At 46.6% G+C, this 21,150-nt stretch overlaps 1 protein-coding gene across 1 annotated transcript in view; it reads left to right on the forward strand.

The window, feature by feature from the left end:
• Positions 1-21,150, forward strand: part of LOC8051991 (titin) — a 148,906-nt gene that overhangs the window by 6,705 nt on the left and 121,051 nt on the right. The window contains 22 exon segments of the mRNA XM_040498619.2: positions 8,790-9,091; positions 9,992-10,122; positions 13,690-13,896; positions 13,985-14,178; positions 14,265-14,776; positions 14,843-14,968; positions 15,032-15,101; positions 15,183-15,412; positions 15,489-15,632; positions 15,740-15,907; positions 15,993-16,085; positions 16,151-16,294; positions 16,413-16,688; positions 16,760-16,903; positions 16,968-17,068; positions 17,129-17,256; positions 17,331-17,503; positions 17,578-17,708; positions 18,142-18,271; positions 18,363-18,506; positions 19,983-20,237; positions 20,985-21,128. Of these exon segments, the coding sequence (XP_040354553.2) occupies positions 8,790-9,091; positions 9,992-10,122; positions 13,690-13,896; positions 13,985-14,178; positions 14,265-14,776; positions 14,843-14,968; positions 15,032-15,101; positions 15,183-15,412; positions 15,489-15,632; positions 15,740-15,907; positions 15,993-16,085; positions 16,151-16,294; positions 16,413-16,688; positions 16,760-16,903; positions 16,968-17,068; positions 17,129-17,256; positions 17,331-17,503; positions 17,578-17,708; positions 18,142-18,271; positions 18,363-18,506; positions 19,983-20,237; positions 20,985-21,128 (3,947 nt within the window).

The raw sequence follows: 21,150 nt of genomic DNA on the forward strand, positions 1-21,150 counted from the left end.
CATCAAGGCAGCTTGCTTCGAGGCCTACCCACTATCCTTCCAATCAGAGCCAATCGGAGCTCGGCGTCTTTCTGACGTCACCAGAACCCCTGCAAAAGAAGCAGACGAACTTGCGCTATGCGCAGCTAACTGGATCTTCATAGTGTCGCAGAGTTTTATGATGGTGAATCCCTGTCATTGTTTTCACAAGGCGTGTTGGTTGGGTGTCTTTTGAACGAGGGAACCGCAATTCCCCTCGCTTCATATAATTTCACGAAAGTGAATCCAGGAATTTGAACAGGCTCAGTGCAAGTCAAATGTTTAAGTGGGACCGTGTTCTCCATTTGTTTTAAAAGACGCAAAGTGATCATGAGAAAGCGCTATTGCTGTCTCTGTGACGTGTTCAAAGTTCGAGAATACTACCACTGGAACACATCGTGTAGCACCGTAGTACGTGTCGGAGTGCTCAGAGAGACGTGGCTATTTGTAATTCTGACTTGCGGAATCCTTCCTCGACGGTGCACAGAGGTTACCTATCTTGATATATCACATTCCATTTGTTACCTGTTTTATTTTAAAAGTTTGTTTGAACTAGTGCTGCTGTCCAAATACATTCCACAATTGACGACATCCTGGCCCCTCCCCCCCCCCCCCACACACACACACAAAAAAAAAAAAAAAAGAAAAAAAGTATCGGTTCCATGTTAGGCACACCCTTACAAATAATCTGTTCCACTCTATGCATTGGGTCAGAAAAATTGAATACCACAAACTTTAGAAATAAAGCCACTGCCTTCAGAATTCGTTCGTTATGTGAAAAAAAAAGGAAGTCGTATACTTTGTGCGTAGAAAAGGAACTGAATATTTACATCGTATATTTGTTTTTTTTCGCCGGGTGAAAACTTTGGAAGAGAAATGTCGCGCACACGGAATAACTTGATTTGTTCAGTACGGTGTTAGCTGTAAATTTAGTGTTGGCTGACTTTAAGAAAAAAAAGAGGAAATATGACTGATCGGTTCATAAATATAATTGTACTGCAAGGTATTTTCTGTTTTACTGTATATCGACTTGTTCGTTTATTTTAGGTCTTATTTATGGTTACGATTATCCGATAGAAGACTCCGTGAAACAGAAAACAAAAAAAAAAGTCAATATCAAGCACTCTAAGACATGCCTGCGCTATACGTAACCCGCAAAACATTCAAAGAGCCAATCTCTGCTATCTACGAAATCAGCTCAGCGAATGATGAGGCAAAACATCCGTTTAGACCTAAAAAATAAAGTCTGCGGTGTGGCATTACGCTATGCAAAGCGTCATGCTTACATTGCGTAATGCCACAGCTCAGACGAAATTTTGAGGTCTAAATAGATCTTCCGCCTCATCATTCGCTTAGCTGATTTCGTAGATCACAGAGATTGGCTCCTTGAGTGTTTTTCGGGTGAGTAGACGCTCAGGCATATTTTTTAGAGTGATAAGGTTTACCCCAAAACTGACCAACTAAAGCGAAACAGTCAACGTTAGCCTCGTCCTGCTAATTCAAATCCAGAGCTTTTTAGTCGGTCCCCCACACCTATGCCTTACCTTTTTTTTAAAATTAATTTAAATAAAATATTTTTTCCCCATTCTGGTAACACTCTGAAATTAAGGCTCCTTTTTTTGTGTGTGTGTGTTTGTGTGAAAAGTTCATCTAAAGGATGCACCCTTATTAGGCCAGACCCAACTCTCTGTTACTCAGCATCTCCCGAAGGCGCCACACTGCGTCGTGCCACTCTCTTTTCGAGGCAGAGGAGAGTAAAAGGGTGAATACTGGGCTAGTTGGATGTTAAACGACATTATCAAAAACAGCACCCTTTTTACGTTTGTGCAGTGCTCCTTCTACTTTTTTACCGTCCTTTTGCGATGTTTTTAATAATGTCATTCAACAGAGAGAGACATTCGATGCCGCCAATGTTGCTTTTGGCAGTGCTGTCGCGGGGACAGGGATGACAGTAGGCTCCATTATGCGACGTAGGCAAGAGCCGTCACGGTAACAAGTAAACACAGATGTTTCTCCTTAAAAAAAATTATTACGTGCGTTTCTTTTCTTTCTTCTTTTTATAACATAGTTGGGTTTTTGCACTAAACTTCGGCAAACATTTTGCAAAAAAAGAGAAAAAAAAGGGAACAACAACGTTTTGTTGTTTATGGTCGTGTTCACTTGCTCAAATTGAGATGTGGCGTTCGACCGTGGCCGGACGGTCGGATTGGGCCTTGGCTGCCTGCCAACGTTGCCTTCAAGCCTGAAAGGGACGCGTCTGCATTCTAAAAGAAACACAACAGGAGTTGGATTCATCCGTGTGATCGACAGAGGGTGCCGAACCAAGGACAAAGCCCAAAGGGTAGTTTGGCTGAGAAATACAACCTGCGCAGGGACAGTGCGCATTAGGTTTTCACGCGCCCGTTTGCTCTGTTAAAATAATGTATTTTCTTTTTAGTTTGCGTTCCGCGATTCATTGAAAATGGTCTAAAGATCGCCGTGATTGCCACAAAATATATTTAAAAAAAAGTCTGCAAGTTCACTCTCCTGCAGAACACGGAGGACGTCAATCACAGCGAACGATACAAGGATCCCAGCGAATAAAGAAGCTCATAATGCTATTACGCTTCGTTTCACCTTCAGGCCAGACGCAGCCGACGCTACGAGAGGATGGAACCAATCACACAGCGTCAAAAGCGCACTATTATGCTGTTCACCGTGTTTATGTACGTGACCTATCATCGCTGAATCAATCATAAATACTATAGTGACTTGCGCTTTTGACTCCGTTTGATAGGTCCCATTACCTTGTAGCTTCGGCTGCGTCTGGACTGAAGTTGAAACAAGTTATAAATCTACAACGCTGCCCCTCCCCCCTTTCTAAAAAAAAAGAAAATAATATATATATATATAGATATGTATATGGGGGGGGGGGGGGGAATGGGGGAAGGGGGTACGTTTTGTATAAAACGCGTTGTGCCAGCTTTTGCTAACGGACAATAGGGAAGTGAAACGCCACGCTCGCTGCCCGTCTGCTCGTGGCATTTTCTTTTTTTTTTGTCTAATCATATTGCGATCTTGAACTTGCTGGACTCGTGCCATTCTTTGCCGTGATTCGTTGTCTCGTGTTCTGCACGGAACTCAGAAAGCTTTTCCTAAGGTGCAGCGCGTGTTACTCTGCAGTGAAGCACACGCACATGCAATTTTTAGAGTGTGTCGGAAAGATTAGCTTATGAGACACGCTAAAAAAAAAACGCGCACAAGTAAAAAAAAAAAAAAAAGTACAGAGAGGAAGACGTACGACGCACAAACGCTGTTCTCGTTCTCAGCGTATCTGTTCCGCGGATCAACTAAGCCAGCTCACCAAGCTTACTGGAGGTTATGAACTGGTGTTCTCTCTTACATAAATAGGATCGCGGTATATATTGGAAAATGAAACAAAAACGCGTAAAAAATAAGAAGGCAAATCAACTAGAAGAAGGCCAAATTTTAAACCAGGCGTGTCAATCGAGTAGCTTCACCGTCTGAGATTACGGCCAGGTTCCCGGATGGAGCTCCAACGCGGAAAGACCGCCGGTCTTGCTCTCGAGACGAACTTGCGAAACAGACGGGCGTCACTGGTGCCCGCAGAGCGAGCGGCGGGCGTGCGGCACAGCAGGGTCTGTTTTTGGAACCGAGTGCTAGATCTGAGCAGCGCTATTGGTGGCGACACACGGAAAATGAGCGGAGCCAGCAGCGAGGTTCCCCGCCGTGCGTTGAGTAACGCGCGGGTTTTCGCCTCAGCGGCATCTCCGGGGGCTAAACTGGGGGGCTCGCTGGCCCGGGGCCACGGTCTGGCAGAAAGAAGCTCACGTTTTGGGAGGACTGGCTAGAGCAGCGGGTATCCAGTCGCTTTTCACTCCCTGCGCCGTGCGCGCAGGCGGTGGGACACGTTGCCCGCTCGCGCTTCCCGCGACCGACCCGCCGTTGCTCGGGTGCGAAGTGCGGTTGCCGTCCCAACCGAGGAGGCTGGTTAAAAATAGGCCTGACGCAATGCAGCCTTCAGGTGTGTGCGTTCGCATTCCTGCCGAACTCGAGTTAACGAATCAGGACGAACAGTAGAAGGATCCCAGCGAATGACCAAGCTCAGGATACGATTAGATCATTGTCCCTGCCTGTGGCGTAGCCAGGAATTTATTTCGGCGAGGGGGAGGGGGGGGGGGGGGGCATACACTGAGGTACCTGAGTTGTTTATGACTTCGGGTACGGGGGAGAAGGGGGGAGGGGAGGGTCTAAATGCATGCTTATTTTATAGGGTCGGCTGGATTTTGGGGGAGAGGGCTGAAGTCTACGCTACTGGTCCTTACCAATGATCTCTCCTGCTCACAACGCATTTGATATATCTAATCACCTTCTGAGCTTCGTCACTCGCTGGGATCCTTCCATTTTTCGCCACAGATGTGTTCAACCAAAAAGTGAACTCGCATTTGTTTCCCCCCCTTTTTTTAGAGTGTTTGCGCGATTGGTTGCTTTTCTTTCGGGATGGAGGCTATTGGGTGTCACAACGAATGAGATAACCGTATGTCTCTCTAACTTTTCATAGGTTAACGAAACACGTGATGTGAGCGCTGGAAGTTGCTTGTATTTAAGAAAACAAGGTCTTGCCAATTCGGTTGACCCGGCTATGGTCACCGACAATATCCTCGTTACATGGGTCCACTTAACTGCAGTTACGGTTAAACGCAGGTACCACGCTAGTTTTGCGGACAACACTGCGGCTATGCAGTCAAAGCTATGGACGCACGTGCACTTGGGCATCTTGAGCGCCCATTAAGGCTGTGTACGCGCACTCTTCACTTCTGAAATATTTGTCCAAGAGTATAGTAACTGGTGAAGCGTAACCGTAGTTAAGGGAGGCTTAATTGCGGTCAAGGGTGACTGTGTAACAAGGGTGCGAGAAAGGTGCAGAATGTTTTTTTTTTTTAGGTCTCGAGATATTCTTAGCCTTGTAACCCGTAGGTTGCAGCGATCGGCTTTCCCAAGTGCTTTGCGGGAAGTAGACCTTACCATCGCTTATCACCCGGGCGAAAAATGCTGATTCATTTAGCTGTGAACGCATGCGCAGCATCTGGTATACCGCACAGCAGAGCAACAGCGCAGACAAAGATGGCAACGCGCAGAAGGCGATTTTTGCAAAGGTCTATACTAGCTCTAGACTTCGAGTATAGGATCATCTTGTAAGTAGCCTTTTGTACTATTTCTGAATGCGCACATGTCATCGGTTTCCAAACGAGGCTCCTACAACGCGGTGAGACAAGTGGCAGGTGCACCTTCGGCCGGGACACACGCACTAACAATCCTGCAAACGCACGCAGGCACAGCGGAGGGAGTGCTTTTTGAAGGCACAGAGTGCGCAGTTGAGTTTGTCCTAGGTCACCGTCGGGCCCCACATGTGGTGCTATAAAAGCCCGCTGCTGAAACGAAGTTCTGTCAGACTCAAACCTCGAAGGCGCAAATAATCAAAAAAGAAGAGCAGCTCCTTTCCCCCCACGCTGGCCACGCGCCAAGTCGTCCCTCTGTTTTGGCGTCCCTTTATATAGCTGACCCCAAACTTCCTTCATTATTGTTATCCGTCGGGTAGGTGTGCAAACACAGTTAATGCATTTAAGAGGATTTGTTTACTATGCTACACTTGGTCTTCCCTGCTTCTTGGTATATTTGGGGAGCATTCTACGTTCGAGCACAACGAGTAGCGCCAAATCCGTTGAATAAAAGGGAATATTTAGTTTTGAAAATACGTTTTAAATAATACCCGGTTATAAGCACAACGCGACAAAACAGTGTTAATAATTTATTTAAAACCTCCAAATATAAGCCATTGTTGCTGCTGTAAAGAGCCGCACTACAATTCATTTTACTCAAATTTGAGGCGCAACGGAGGGTACGGGAACGAGGTGGAAAAGTCTTGGAACGCGTTGATCATACTTGATACTAAAGGCCCCCAGTGCTATCGTAGAAAAACAAAACAAATCATGTATTCCTCCGTAGACTTCCTGCGCTGCCCAGGGGGCGCTGCGAAAAGCGGCTTCTTTATAGGTAACGGGTAGTACAAACTTGCGCGTCTCAAACTGTTCCACATGTGGAAGTGTGCCTGCTCTGGTGCGGGACGCCATCACGGGGAGAGTACAAAGAAACAGCAAGAAATCGAACGCCGCCTTAGCACAGGTCAAAGCTATAACGCTAATTCCCGAGTCCCTTTAGAGCGAAAAACAGGAACAAGCGACATCGAGAAGCCTGAAACACGTGCAGCATGTACGCTAAGGTATCTTTGGCAGGCTTGCAATCACTCGTGCTTACTTCACGAGCACCGAGAGACTACAAGCCTGCCAAACGTACCATCGAGTGAATGCTGCACGTGTTTCAGGCTTGTCGGTGTCGCTTGTTTCTGTTTCTCGCTCTAGAGGGACTTTTCACGTGTCCCAAAGCAAAAAACAACAACAAAAAAAAACAACAAACAAACAGAGAAAGAAAGAAAGAAAGAAAGAAGGAAAGGAAGAAATAGAAGCGTTGCGACTCCACTTATTTTAACGTCACCACCCAGAGATAGAGTGACCTTACCCAGAGGTGGGAGGCGCGTACCCTAGCGGTGGTGGCATAAATTCTGCACTTTCGATTGTTCGACTGCTTGGAATCTAGCCAGTTTTCGACTTCGCAAGGTGTTTTTCCGTTCTTCGGCTCTACAAAATATGGAAAAAGAAAGCTTAGCGAGGGTGCCACAAGTAGTACGGGGCCGCAGCTTGTACTACCCAAAGAGAGGATGCCACAGTTTGTTCAAAGCTCCAACGCAGAAGGCCTGTACGGGTAGAAATTTAGGGAGAGGAGAAGGTGAGAGCACGCGGGGACGTCGGAGCACCGAGCTCTGGTCTGAAGGATAAGTTGGTAGACACAAAGCTAGCTGCTTTTGTCTCTACTCGCTGTTCAAACGCGAACGCCCAACGCCGGACGCAGGCGTTTGGCGTTCAAACGCGTTCGAACATTGAGTAGAGAAAAAGTCAGGTTGGTTCGCGTCTATCCACTAATCATTCCAACCACACCCTAAAAAAAAAAAAAAAAAAGCCCGTGCGTCTACTTTCCCGCACAACACTCGGAGAGCCAATCACAGCAACTTATAGGGGCAGCTCAGCGAATGACGGTGACAAAACCTATGTTTAGACAAAAAAAAAAAAAAAAAAGCGGTCTGAGTTGTGACCTTAAGCAATGCAAGCGTGACGTTTTGCATTGCTTAATGTCACAACTCAGACTGCGGTTTTTGGTCTAAACATATGTTTCGGCATCGTTATTCGCTGAGCTGCCTCTGTAAGTTGCGGTGATTGGCTCTCCAAGTGTTGTGCGGGGAAGTAGACGCACGGGCTTTCTTTAGAGCTCCGTGTTCTGACGCCCTTCAGTTCCTCGCCTCATAAAGGGAGAAACGCTGTTGTCCCCTGTGTTCCTTTAGAAACAGAGCAAAGCTCGTTCCTGCGAACGAGGAGCCGCGATTTAACAAAAAAATAGAGTTTTTGGACAAACATACCTCGCACCAAAAGAGCGTGGCGCACGCACCGGTAGGAGCGCCCGCGGCTGGATCACACGGTGGCGGTACTTGAATAAGCCAGAGCCGTATACAGAGAGAGTTTGGCCATTTATTGGGAAGTATAGAAAGCAAATGAGGCGGCGCCATTGGCCAAAAGCGGGCTGGGCGTGTTCCAGGGCGTCTTCACAAATTGGAATGTGGCCGACCAGAAGCCGGAAGTAATACCCTGGTGGTGGTCGCGAGAAACGAAATTAATAAGTGCGTCGGAGTGGCTCTCGGTGACGGACAATATGGTGCACGTGATGTTTCAATCATGGTCATTCAAAATCATAATGGAAGAGCGCGCTTAGCGGAGCGATCGACATAATCCGTACGCCAGGCGCCGAGGGCAGGGAATCTGCTCTCTGAGCTGTCACACTCCGTCCGAGCAAAACAGAGTTCGAGGGCACATTCGTTTCTTACATCTTTTTGCATGATCATAATCAAAACATCACGTGCACGCTTTTTTCAACCACGAATGGATACTACATTTGACTCTTACGCACTATTAAAACCATATACTTATGATTAAAACTGTTTCTCGCTACCACCGCTAGGGGAATCTTTTCGGCTTCTGGTTGGTCAAAAGAGCATGTCAAGCCCTCTTTCTGCGTCTGGAGCACGCCCTGGCTCTGCCCGCGCCTCCCATTAACCAACCTCTTTTTATACACGGCTCTTGGATAAGCCAGGATATCCAGCGCTTTATACACTGCCTTACCCCGAGAGTGCAATCGCTCTCGTGGAGGGTCTAACAAGCTACCTGCAGACGATAGTTACGTTGATTAAAGTATGATAAGAGCTACAGTTCAGACCAACATTCCAACATGACTATCCGTAGGCCGATCGATTGCGCTGTAATTGCTCAAGCGGTTTCCTTAAACTCTCTCATCTAAAAGACGATGAAAACCCCGGAGTAGCAGTTTTTATTCACTGACTGAATATTCAATCTACAGCGAGTAACAGTGTCGCCATACTGGGACAGATCAACGTCACGTGTCTATGCATCTAACATCTAATTTGGTTTTATGCTTCGCTTTTTAATGAGTTAGCGCGAAAAAACGCCCAGATGACTCGCCTGAAAGAACGAATAAACAAACTCAAGCATTGAAACTCTAGAGAACCCGAGCCGAACATGAAAGGTGCACGCACCTTCTGGCGAGCCTGTCTGGGCCCGCTACAGGTCTGCCTTCGTGCCTCGCTACAGGTGGGGGCCTCCCAATGCGAGCCCACCGACGTTCGAGCCAATCACACAAGGCGGCGGGCTGCTGTACGAGGGCTCCGATGCCAAGTTCCAGGTTCAGGTGCACGGAAACCCGGCACCGGAGGTGGTGTTCACACGACGGGGCATGCCGCTGCGCAACGACCCCAGGCGGCAGGTGACCTACGACCCCGCCACGGGCCTCTGCTGTCTGATTATCCGCAACCTGACGGCCGAAGATGACGGCGACTACAACTGCAGCGCCGTCAACTGCGTGGGCGAGGCTTCGCTGACGCTTACCATTCGTGGTGAGAGGCCCGCTTTGCTCAGCGCGCATATATGCAGTGCCACACTTTGGCGCCTTTGGAAGTCACGCATATCACGCGATGTCCACCTTCAATAAACCAAATCGCTCGTGTGTTTCTGCCCCCCTCCCCCCCCTTTTTTTTTATAGAAGAATCGCAAGGAGTACAAGTTCGTCTGCTCCTTGCGCAGGGGTTACGATCATGTCAGAACGTCGAGCTCTTGTTGGCTGATTGAAAAAATAAAAAATGGTAGAAAGACGTCAAGGCATCTAGCATTGAGGTCTGCCCACTATCCTTCCAATCAAAGTCAATCAGAACTCGGCGTCGTTCTGACGTCACCGCAACCGCTGCGAAGAAGCAGACGACTTGCTCTCCGCACAGCCTCGACTACGGTCAGACTTAAAGTGAAACTAAGCCACTGTAGTGAAACGAAATACAGTACCAAGGTATATAAATTAATAATGTTCAGCCGTCGGTTCTCAATCTTAGTTTAGTAAATACTACAGTGAAGAAGCATGATGCGAGACACATTCTCGACCAAGGAAAAAACAAAACATCGTAACAGTTAGTGTGACATAGAGTTCCTTTATTTGTTTATTCATATTCAAGTTATCCTGCAGCACCAACGGATATTATTGCGGGAGGGTAAGTCAAAGTACACGATAGTTTTGCAGTAAATATATTCTGCACAGTCACACACCCAGGCCCAATTGAAATTGATGTATTTAGTATCTGTCCGTTGCGTTGACGGCAGAGCATTGCAGGCAGTTCCCGAACGTTCGAACTACCTATGACTATATATACTGCAGTGAATATTGTAATGGCTGCCTTAGTACCCCTGTTTATTACCTGATGCGATTGATGAGCGAATGACGAAAGCCTTCTGTATTCATTGATTGACAGCCGCCGCAGCAGCTGTGATGCGTGGCCAGATGCAACAGATGACCACAGTTCAAAGGACGCAGGTCGTGGATTCCAGGATGCACCTGCAAGACGGCACTTCGCCGATCCAATACTTTGCCGGCCATGACCAGGTGAGACGTCGAATGCATTTCCTACGATCGGCCACAGATCAAGAAACGCAGGTCGTGACGAATTATATTGCCCGTGCTCGGACATGCGATCTTGCATTCTACAGTTCTATGCCCGTAACATAGCATTACATACCGCCGTGTATGCACATACTGATAATGGGATAGCTGAGGTCGGCCAGAAGCGGCATCCCTTCGTGTCGAAGGGCGCCTATTACAGTCATAACTAAGGTTCCGTGTTTTCGTTATACACCCATATACCCCGAAAGATAACGGTCAGGCCAGTTTTTTCAACATTGGGGGAAAAAACAAAACAACAAAAGCAACAACAACAACACGAATCTATAATGTCCTAGAATAAGAAAAACTCAAGATTAAGAGGAAAATATTTATACACAGCGCTTTTTTTTCTCTTTTTTATTGACTCCGAACACCACCCCCATTGCACAGCCCACGAGGCTGCCTCTTTCTTGGGGAACCACCACCTCTTTGCTCCTTTCTCTTTCGGTACCGGGACGTTTTATTCAGTATCCGGCTCACGGCCACCTTCCTTGCAGCCTGAGCAATTCCGTGATCCCTTCCTGTTTTTTTTTTTTTTTAACATGAGCTCTAATAAACGCCGATCTTTGGTCTGACACCAAAAAATGGACACCTAACACCACGCAACCCAAGGAAAACAGAACCACTCCCCGTACTTGACGAAAGATAAACTCCAAAAATACCGAATCCCAGTCATAACCCTTAGTTTGAGGAAAGCCCTTGTAGGAGTTATTTTCGGGCACTCGTTTTAGAGAGCTACAAACCGAACGAAATGGGAATTAGGATGCTGTCCGCGCTGCATTCGTATATCACTCAATGAACCTTTTAAGAAATGTCGAGAGCCCGCCGAGGTCAAGTTCGAAAAGTTGCGGAAATTATGAACGTCGTTATGATTCCAATTTGAAAAGTTCGTAACTTTCGATCGCCGCGTATCGAGGTTAGAAATCGAAAAGTTCGAATATGTCAAAGTTTCTGAAAGTCCGGATTCGAATATTCCAAATTTCTTTGACATGTAAGTTCAAAAGATACGAATATTTTCTACGTGTTTGAATCTCACGGAACAAGTTCGAATTCCGCAGTTTCGAATAAACTTCCTGCGAATTCATCTAGAAAAATTGTGAAAAGTATAATAATTTCACTGAAAGTGTTGCACATTTCATTTATGCCGTAACGATTCCTCCCTTTCAGTACTGTGAAACTTACGATACTACTCGTGATTTGTCGTGACTCGTGAAACGAGCGTTGAACTGGTTGAACGGTTCAGCGAAAAGTTCGGCGAAAGTCCAGAATTTCTCTTGGCAAACTGGCAGCAATCCGATTGGACGGCTTGTAAATGCCATGTTGATATGAAATAACAAAATATACAAGACGACGCATGCGCGTACATAAAGGCACCCAGGCAAGACATTTCGCTTTACGAAAGCTTTGAGTTGCTCTGGGCGTTCATTTCCGGTGGGATGGCCCGCGGGATGGAGAAAACGACGCAGGTACAGCACCCGATACACCTCAAGGTCGAGGAACACGCGACCAGACACACCCCGAGAATACAGCTGATACGACCGGTCGTACATCGGGCTCATCCCATCGTCGGTTTCTTGCGTTTTTCTTGTTCGCGTGGACTTGTTCGTTTGAAAGCAGCGTTCGACGAATCATAATGGAGCAAGCGCGGATTCAGCGTCTTCTGTGCGCGCCCCTTCGCGGGGCCAGCCGCTTGCACGAGAGAATCATGGGGCTTATGTTCAGAAACAACTAAGGTTATGAACGACACCACAGCGACGCGCCTCGGTCGGTTTTTAAACCTGCCGACCAGGGATTCGTTGGCCCACAGGAAAGGCTCTGAGAGAAAGCCGGAGAAAACAATCAGGGTATGAGGTGACCGAGGCCATCCCTCAACACAAAGCAAAGCTCGTTCCACCACCTATAGGATCGCCTAAGTGAAGCTTCGGTGCAATATTTCCATTCATATCTTTGTTTTATTTCTATTTGTTCATTTAAACCTCCTTTGACGTAGATTTGGTTCGGAGTTGGTCAAACGTTTGTTCAGAAGCTCGAAAATGGTTGAGTTTCAACTTCGCAGGTGGGCAAGTTTGAAAATTGTTCAATCCCGTAACGCGATAAGTTGGAAAGATGGAAATTAATCGAATTTATTAGCGCAAAAAATTCAAAAGTTCAAAAATTGGCGGTATATATATATATATATATATATATATATATATATATATTGTGAACGAAGAGTGATTATTGAATTTATTGCATTAATGTTAGGGAAAGGGAAAGAGAGCTGCCCGAAAAATAGGGCCAGGAGCGTGGATCAAATGCGCAACCTTCGCCTATCTGGACGGCGCCTTAACCAATTAGACCATCCCGGCCACCGGTTTTTGGCGGACTCCATCTTTGACCAGCTCTCAGTGTGTACTGTTAGTTTCGAATTATATATATATACATATATATATATATATTATATATATTTTTGCGTAACAATTAAAAAAAAATTAAACGTATTGTACTTTTCGAACACCTTGGTTCGATCTCCGACCCTCAGGTTTGAAAAAAAGTTCACGGCATCTCTCGACGTTATTTTCGAGGCCCCGACAGAACAGAAATTAAGACGTCACACTTGAGGGTCCCGGCGGTTGTGTTCTTGCCTATTCATCCTTCTAGCTTGGCAATTATCTGTTTTTCATTCCACACGTGCAATTCCCCATTATATGATGGTCTTATTGCTCAGTATTGATTGAGACATTGTAGCAGGGCACAAGCTGTGTGTCATTCTGATGTCCAGTTAGCATACGGTCTTTTACGCGTGAGATGTTACGTCTTTTATCGCCTATAGAACTTGTTCCCCACTAAACGTTGTTCACCAATCGACTACTGGCCCGCTTACATAGTGGCGGCGGGGCCAAGTGTAAGCAGGACACCAGTTGGCTGATAAACAACTTTTGTTTTGTATTGATAAGAAAGGATTGTTTAGGGAGAGGGACTGAATTAAGCCCCTTGGTATGATACCAGTCTCACTCGCAGATATAAGGCATAGTACTTCCGCGGCACTTAATGTCCCTGAAGCGTCAGGAATATACTTTCTGACTCAAACATTTGGGAAAAGATTCGAACTTTATTAAGAGGGCATATGAGCCGCCTGCGCCAAATGAACTTTAATTGGGAAAGGTTAAGTGTGGAACTCCCGAAGAAAAACAACCTGATACTTTACTTCTTTTTATCAGGGAAAGAGGACAGCCTTGTTGAGCCTTTAAGGGTGCAATAAATATGTACTGCCTGGGCCTTTAAGGGTGGAATAAATAAATATTTTATTCGGAAAATTGTTATGCCATTTACAGGAACTTAACTTTATTACGGAGAACATCAACATTTGTGAAAAGAGAATTGTAACTCATTATTAAACATTTGTTTACTCTTGTTTAGAAGAATACGTGTGCTAGTTTAAGGGCTGTAAGATTAAAACAAGTGGTAAAGAACCGTTTAGCTGGTATTTATCTTCAGGCCCAATTCTAATCGCCTTCCTTAAACCCGCAGTCCTTCAGAGTGGACACATTCGAGTACCGCCTGCTCCGAGAGGTCGAGTTCCGGGATTCCTTACTGGGGCCCGAGCAGCCTGAGCCTGCCGTTCCAGGAGTGCCAATTAGCGCGCCCCAGATCCAGCAACGACCCCGCAACTCAAAGCTCCTCGAGGGTTCTGACGCCACCTTCACAGTTCGAATCGCCGGAAACCCCCCGGCGAAGGTAGGTAGACATATGGGAGGTGACACGAGTCGTCGTCCTTCCAGTTGCGTGGATCACACTATTAACTCATGTCTAATGGCATGTACAGGTGCACTGGTTCCGTAACGGTGAGAGACTGCAAGCCTCTCAGAGGGTGACCATGGAACAGCAAGGATCTACGTATATCTTGCGCGTACACATGGCTCTGCCGGAAGACGCCGGCTACTACACCGCCCTTGCGGAGAACTCACAGGGTCGCGTCGCCTGCTCTGCGCATCTGGTCATCGAAGCCATGCCCAAGGCGTAAGTGCAGCCTGTTAAAGATTGGCTGCCACGAATAAGGGGCCTTGTCAGTCATTGGTTTAAGCGTAATTTATTTTCTGTGGCAGGGAGGAGCCGCGGCAGCCAGATCCAGCGAGCTGCGTGACGACGGAGACGTCACGCACCCTGAAGCCCAACTTTGTAAAGATTCCCCAAGACCAGGAGGTAACCGAGGGCAAGATGGTTCGCTTCGATGTCCGCGTCACGGGACGTCCCTTCCCTGATGTCGCCTGGCTGCGAAACGGCCAGCCGGTCAACGACGACGCAACACACAAACTGCTAGTCAATGAAGGTGGACTGCACGCACTCATGATCACGTCCGCATCACGAGAGGACGCTGGCACGTGGACCTGCGTTGCCAACAACAAGAGTGGCGAGTGCCGCTTCGAGGTCCACCTGGTCGTGATCGAGAAGGAACAAGTGGTCGCTCCCAAGTTTGTGGAGCGCTTCCAGTCCCTCAGTGTCCACGAAGGCGAATCCGTGACGTTGCACTGTCGCGCCGTTGGCACGCCAACGCCACGCATCACCTGGCAGAAGGATGGCCGTCAGATCCACTCGCAGCCACCAGATCTCATAATCGGTAAGTGATTTGTAGCGGGAACTCCAGGAAGATGCAATTTAACGTGTACCGGTTGTGCCTACGCAGAAACGCAAGATGGAAGCTCGGCCCTGTACTTAAACCGCGCACGTGCGGATGATTCGGCATGGTACCAGTGCACAGCGCAGAACCAGGCCGGTTCCACAGCAACTAGAGCACGCCTCCATGTTAAATGTAGGTCGATTATTTGCAGTAAAGTTACAAAAACATTACAATTCATTCTATTCACCAATGCAGCCGAGCCCAAGACGCACAGCGAGCCATGGAAGCTGCACCTGCCCAAGCCTAGCAAAGTCATTCAGCCCGAGTAAGCAACACATTTTTTTTTCACCAAGCAAAGTACAAACGTAAAATGCGCCTATTCTTAAAACGTCCTTGTGATATGCAGGCGATCGCCACCCAGAGAGACAATCTGGTTGCGTCACGTAGAGCGCGCCTATCAACCGATCCGAAGCCAAGACGACGAGCGAGCACCACAGAAGCCAGCATTCACGACGCATCTGCAGAACCTAATGTTACATGAAGGTGAACGTGGCCACTTGGATGCCAGGTTGATTCCCATTGGAGATGAGACCATGGTTATCGAGTGGTTCTGCAATGGACGGGCCATCGAAGCTAGTAAGTGACTTTCTTCAAGCATTTTTCCCGTGAAGCGCAAGGCACACCATTCATGGCGCCTTCCGTACTGCTACAGGTTCCCGAGTCATGACCACGTACCGGTTTGGATATGTGGCACTGACCCTCTTGCACGTCTATCCTGAGGATTCTGGAGTTTACGTGTGCCGTGCCACCAACGAAGCCGGAGAGGCCACTACCACGGCAACACTGAGATGCACTGGTGAGGAAGCGCATGCGGAATAATAAACCATTAAGATTCTTCAGTATTTCTGCTGTGCATGGGTTGGGTTGATCTATATTGTTCTTTGTATTTATTGCGTTTCTCAGCACAACCGGCAATCGAGCGTAGGCCAATTCAAGAAGACAGTGTCAAAGCCATCCAGGAACTCGAAGATATGGAGAAATACTCGCGTCATCTCTCCATCGATGAGACTGCTTCTTTGACTAAACCCTGTTTCATCCGGCCATTGAGTAACAAAGATAACCTTCTTGAAGGTAAGGCATCTCTCGTCAAATTAATTTGTCGTTGTTTTCTAGCACTTAGAGGTTGTACGATACTAACGAATGTATTTTCCACCAGGTGGAAACTGTCATTTTGAGGCTCAACTGACACCTGTTAACGATCCTACCATGAAAGTGGAATGGTTCTTAAACGGCCAGCCGCTGACCACAGGCAAGCCTACTGTGTTTCTTCTGCGCTGGACATGTCCTCATGTATACGATTCATGTTTCTTGCAGGCTCTCGCATTAACTGCACTTTCAGCTTTGGCTACGTTGCCCTGAATATCATGTCTCTCCGGTGTGAGGATTCCGGGGTGTACATGTGCAGGGCCACGAACGCCAAGGGTGACGCTGTTTCTACAGCTACATTGAGAGTCAAAGGTGAGTTAAACCACCTACACTATTTTTTAAGAGTGACCACGTCCGACCGTTTTTAAACGAGTCAGTTACTTTCTAATAGAACGAAACCGTTCCTCATAGTTCCCGTTTCAATTTCTAGCGCAAGGCCTCGTGACAGGAGATCTTGGCATTCCGGAACAAGAAGCCTACATTAGGAGAACTCAAGAACTCGAGGCCTACCAACAAAGCCTGCACGCCCAAAAGGAAATATTTTTTGAGCCAGTTTCTACTGAGAAGCCCAATTTCAAAACCGGATTGAGAGATCAGTTGAACGTCAAAGAAAACAGCACTGTGCACTTCGAGGCCCGTCTAGAGCCCACAGGAGATTCGTCGATGCGCGTTGAATGGTTTAAGGACGGCCGAGCCTTAGAAGCAAGTAAGTATATTTTTTATTGCAGGGCTTAAAGAATGGCCACTAAAACCATTTTGTTTTCTCGTTAATCCCAGGTTCACGAACGACGACATTTTTTAACTTTGGCTACGTGTCGCTAACGATCCGAGGTGTCGACTCCCGTGACTCCGGCGTCTACACTTGCAAAGCAACCAATTCAGTTGGAACGGCTTCCACAGAAGCCCGTCTTGTTTGTCTTTGTAAGGATTAGGCATGCTAAAGGTGATGCTTGTCTGAAATTAATTATGGACCCTTTTGGTGCAGCTCAAGCGGCCGTAGTCAGAGAAACGCAGCACCCAGATGGACTGCAGAAAATACAGCATCTGGAAGACTCCTCGCACTACCAGCGTTCCCAGATGGAAGAGGTGAGTTCACGAAACAAGCAGAACGTTTCGACAAAGCTCGACCGCAATAACTTTTCCCAGGTGTCCATTACGCAAGCGCCCAAGTTCACTCAGCCCCTGCAAGGACCTACGACCATGTCGGAAAACCAAAGTTGCCACTTTGAAACCAGACTGGAGCCCATGGGAGACGCCGACATGAAGGTGGAATGGTAAGCGTTCAGTGGTTCTTCCCTGTCCTTTTACCATTATTAGGGTCAACAAAGCCACTCTTATTTTCCTCTAGGTTCCACAATGGTCGACCGCTTGCAACTGGGCACCGTTTCAAAACATATTTTGATTTTGGATATGTTGCCTTGGATATCCTTTATACATTCCCCGAAGACACCGGCGTTTTTGAGGTCCGCGCAACGAACCGCCTGGGTACAGATGTGCTCAGGAAGGAGGTCACTGTTCAGTGTAAGGACCCTTGTGCAGTGCTAAAAGCATCACCCTATGAAACACGCAAATAATGCCTCCATCTTTATTCACAGCAAAGGCCGCGGTTGACACAAGTACAATCCACGAGATGGGGATGGACAAAATTGAGTACTTGGAACGCTCTGGGGTGGATCACAGCGGTTATCATATCGAGGAAGTTTCACGCACAAAGCCGTACTTCAAGGTGAGTGTCACTTGTTATGTCTCCCTTCTACGAGACTGGCAACGTGAATGCCGCTGCTTATAGGTCTAAAGCATTATTTATGTGAGAGTGAAAACCTTCAGTGTTAGAAGTTGTTCTATCAAGTGTCAGAAAAGTGCAGATAAATACACTACGAGAAAATTATACGTATTTAAAAGAAAATTTTCTAAACGTTTGCTTAATACAATCAAAATTGAAAGAGGAAAGCACGAAGACGACGTCAGTTTAATTTGTTTGAAAATTAAAAGAAAACGCAATTGTGGTAAAAAAGTTTTCTCTACGAATCATAGCGTGAGTGCCTCCTCTCCTCCCAGGCGTGGTTTAAAATTGTAAACGACTTGAAAAACAGAAAAAATACAACTTAAGGCGCGACATTTCATGGCAGAAATCAAGATAAAATTTATTTCCACTTCAGGTACCGCTCAAAGACCCCAAAGGTCCCCTACGCGAGGGCGAGTCCGTCATCATGGAATGCGCCATCGAACCTGTACAAGATCCCACCATGAAAGTGGAATGGTTTTTTAATGGTCGCCCACTCCCCACCGGTGAGCACTTGGGATTATGCTATTCGTATGATGGCAGCTTTATTTTTCGAACCGCCCTAATGACGTCTGGAATGCCTTTCTATATTCGCAGGCCATAGATTTATCACTAGGTACGACTTCGGACGAGCATACCTACAGATTTTGAACCTGGTAGCAGAAGACACTGGACAGTACACGCTTCGCGCCACGAATCATCTTGGATCTGCGCACTCTACTTCGTGCATCAAAGTCATTGGTGAGTGGCACAGTATTGTGCAGCAGTGCCATATGACAGATTAGTATGAATAGGAAACGCCTTAAGGCAGTTGCTATTCAGGTTTCTATTCTCACCATCGCAGCCGAAATGGGAGCAACGTCCTATAGCTAGGTTAATGCGTGAGGGATAGAGATAAGGGAGCAAGCAAGGGGCACTTTCGTCGCCCAGCAGCTGCCAACATTGGCGTTCATTTCACAAAGAAAGGGCGACGTCGGCCCCGGGAACTTTGAAGCTCTAGTGCGACCACCTTTTTTATTATACTTGCGTATGGAACGCTCGTGATAGCCACGAACAAGTAAAACACGTGCTATACGTGCTAAACGCGACTGCCTTTTTTTCATTTTTTTAGCTATGTTTGGTTTTAGAGGAGGCTTCAAATCTGAGAAAGCTTTCAACTTATCGATACTTATTTGTTTCCGGATTTTATTATACTCATCCGCATTTGGTTCTGCATGTATTAGGTTGTTAGTTTTTGTAACAGACACTGAGTCTAACCTTAAGCTGTGCTATACGAGGAGACACAAATGCCTTTCTTGTTTCACGATAAAGACTAACTGAAAGCACGGGGTTAAGAATTTAGTACATATATAGAAGATTAATCACAAAGGTCAGTTTAACCCTCTGAGGCGCGTGAAAGTGAATATGTGTGCATGATAATAATAGCGTTCCCACGGAGCACTGACGGACAAAGTATCTATCCACTTTCCCATGAGAGCCGAGTCTGTCGGTTTTCCCTGGCAGAACTTGCAGTGCTGCCCACTGGAGCTGGCGTCCAGTGCGGCTACGCAACCAACGAGGTTTCTGCTTATTTTTGGTTTGTTTTCAGCTATGAGTAGAGAGGACCTGTCTTCTGCATTTGTTTCTTCCATTTCACTGGTCTAGAGTGCAATCACAGTTCATATTTGATGAGACATCATGTTTTGTTAACCTCGAACAGGAAAAAGTAAACAAAAACAAACAAACACTAGTAGAGCAACCGCAGTTTTTGAGAATGATATCTTACAAACAAGAGCACAGTAATATTATATTTAAGGTTGTGACATCCAGTCACGAGATGACAATGAGATTTTTACAGTTCTAAGGGACGGTGCATATTAGATTTTTTGAATTTAGATCGTATAAGAGCCGGATTGTACGTATATAATTTTAAGTATGTTGTGGTGGCCCACGCACCTACTTAACACATTAAAAAAAGAGCTAGTTTATTTTAGGCCACTTGGACAATAAAAAATAATTGACTCCTTGAAAGGTCATAAATCTTGTCCTTTCCGTCTGGAATTAGGCACTTACAAATTACACAGGTCAAATTTAATTTTAACTGTGGCTTGTTACGCAAAAAAAAAAAAAAAATTCGACCGTCATGTTTTGTTCGTTTTTTTAATATACAAGAAACAGCAGGTAATATTGTCCCGGAGACCAGAAAGTACTAACTGGTCCGTCTTGTCACCTTGACAGGCCGGTCTGGCGTTATCACAGAATCCCAGTACCCCGAAGGCTGGGAAAAGATCCAGCACCTAGAAGACCACTCGCGATACTCCCGTCAAGAGCACGAGGAAAGCGTAATCACGCAGAAGCCAACCTTCAGCCGTCCTCTGCACAACGTGGAAACCGTGGAAGGGGCCAACGTGCACCTGGAGTGTCGCCTGCAGCCGGTCGGGGATCCCACCATGCGGGTCGAGTGGTACCGCAACAGCGTGCCCATCAAAGTTGGTACGGAACCAATTCCCGCCCATTGCGGGTACTCAGGGTGGTACTCGCTCCCTTTAGCTCTAAACTTACACCTCAGCAAAGGTGACAGGCCCCAGGTCAAAACTATATATATATATATTTTAGTCTAGCCAAAATGTTATAATTTGTGCAGCACGTTTAAAAAGTACCTATTTATTCGGTGTGACGATTTCCAGCCTAATCAAAGGTTATAAAAAATCGGCTGAGTTTCCCTAACGACACGGCACTTTAGCCATCTTGGTGCTTCAAATGATTGTTGCCACTTGGCTGGAGCTTTATTTGACATGGCGGAAAACGCTTTTCCGTCTTCCAGAAATGGTCAAACAATCCGCGACACAGCAGCACGATATCGCAGGAGCTTCTTGACACCGTGTCAGAAGCTCAGAAAGTCGCACTTTCAAATTGCAACGATCGCCAGTTGCCCCAGCTCTGCAACAAATACCAAAATGGTGACGCTCACGAGAAAATTGGCGAATGGGGTGCCGATATTCTAAGCGTAGACTATTTAGTGACTCTTGTCTTAACTACGCTGCTAGGTCGTGCAGGGGAAGCAGCTTGCCCTGAGAGCTCTAGCTTCCAGTCATCACTTTTTTTCTATACATCTGTAAAGTGGATATTTCCTTACTGTGCAAGCTGTGCAATAAAATAACTGGTCTATGTTGTTCACTGCGGCACTCGATGTCAGGACTTGCAAACAATTTTAACCGCTTGTTGTTTTTTTTTTGGCAGGCCACCGATTTAGGCCAGCTCATGACTTTGACTACGTTGCCTTGGACATTCTGAGTTTCTATCCGGAGGATTCAGGGATCTACACGTGCAAAGCTACAAGTTCCCTCGGAGAAAATGTGACCTCTTGCAGCGTCAACTGCTTTGGTGAGCAATTCGCTTCCGTTGT

This window comes from Ixodes scapularis, unplaced genomic scaffold (genome assembly GCF_016920785.2).
Source record: "Ixodes scapularis isolate PalLabHiFi unplaced genomic scaffold, ASM1692078v2 PGA_scaffold9__187_contigs__length_104089568, whole genome shotgun sequence".
NCBI classification, from domain to species: Eukaryota; Metazoa; Arthropoda; class Arachnida; order Ixodida; family Ixodidae; genus Ixodes; species Ixodes scapularis.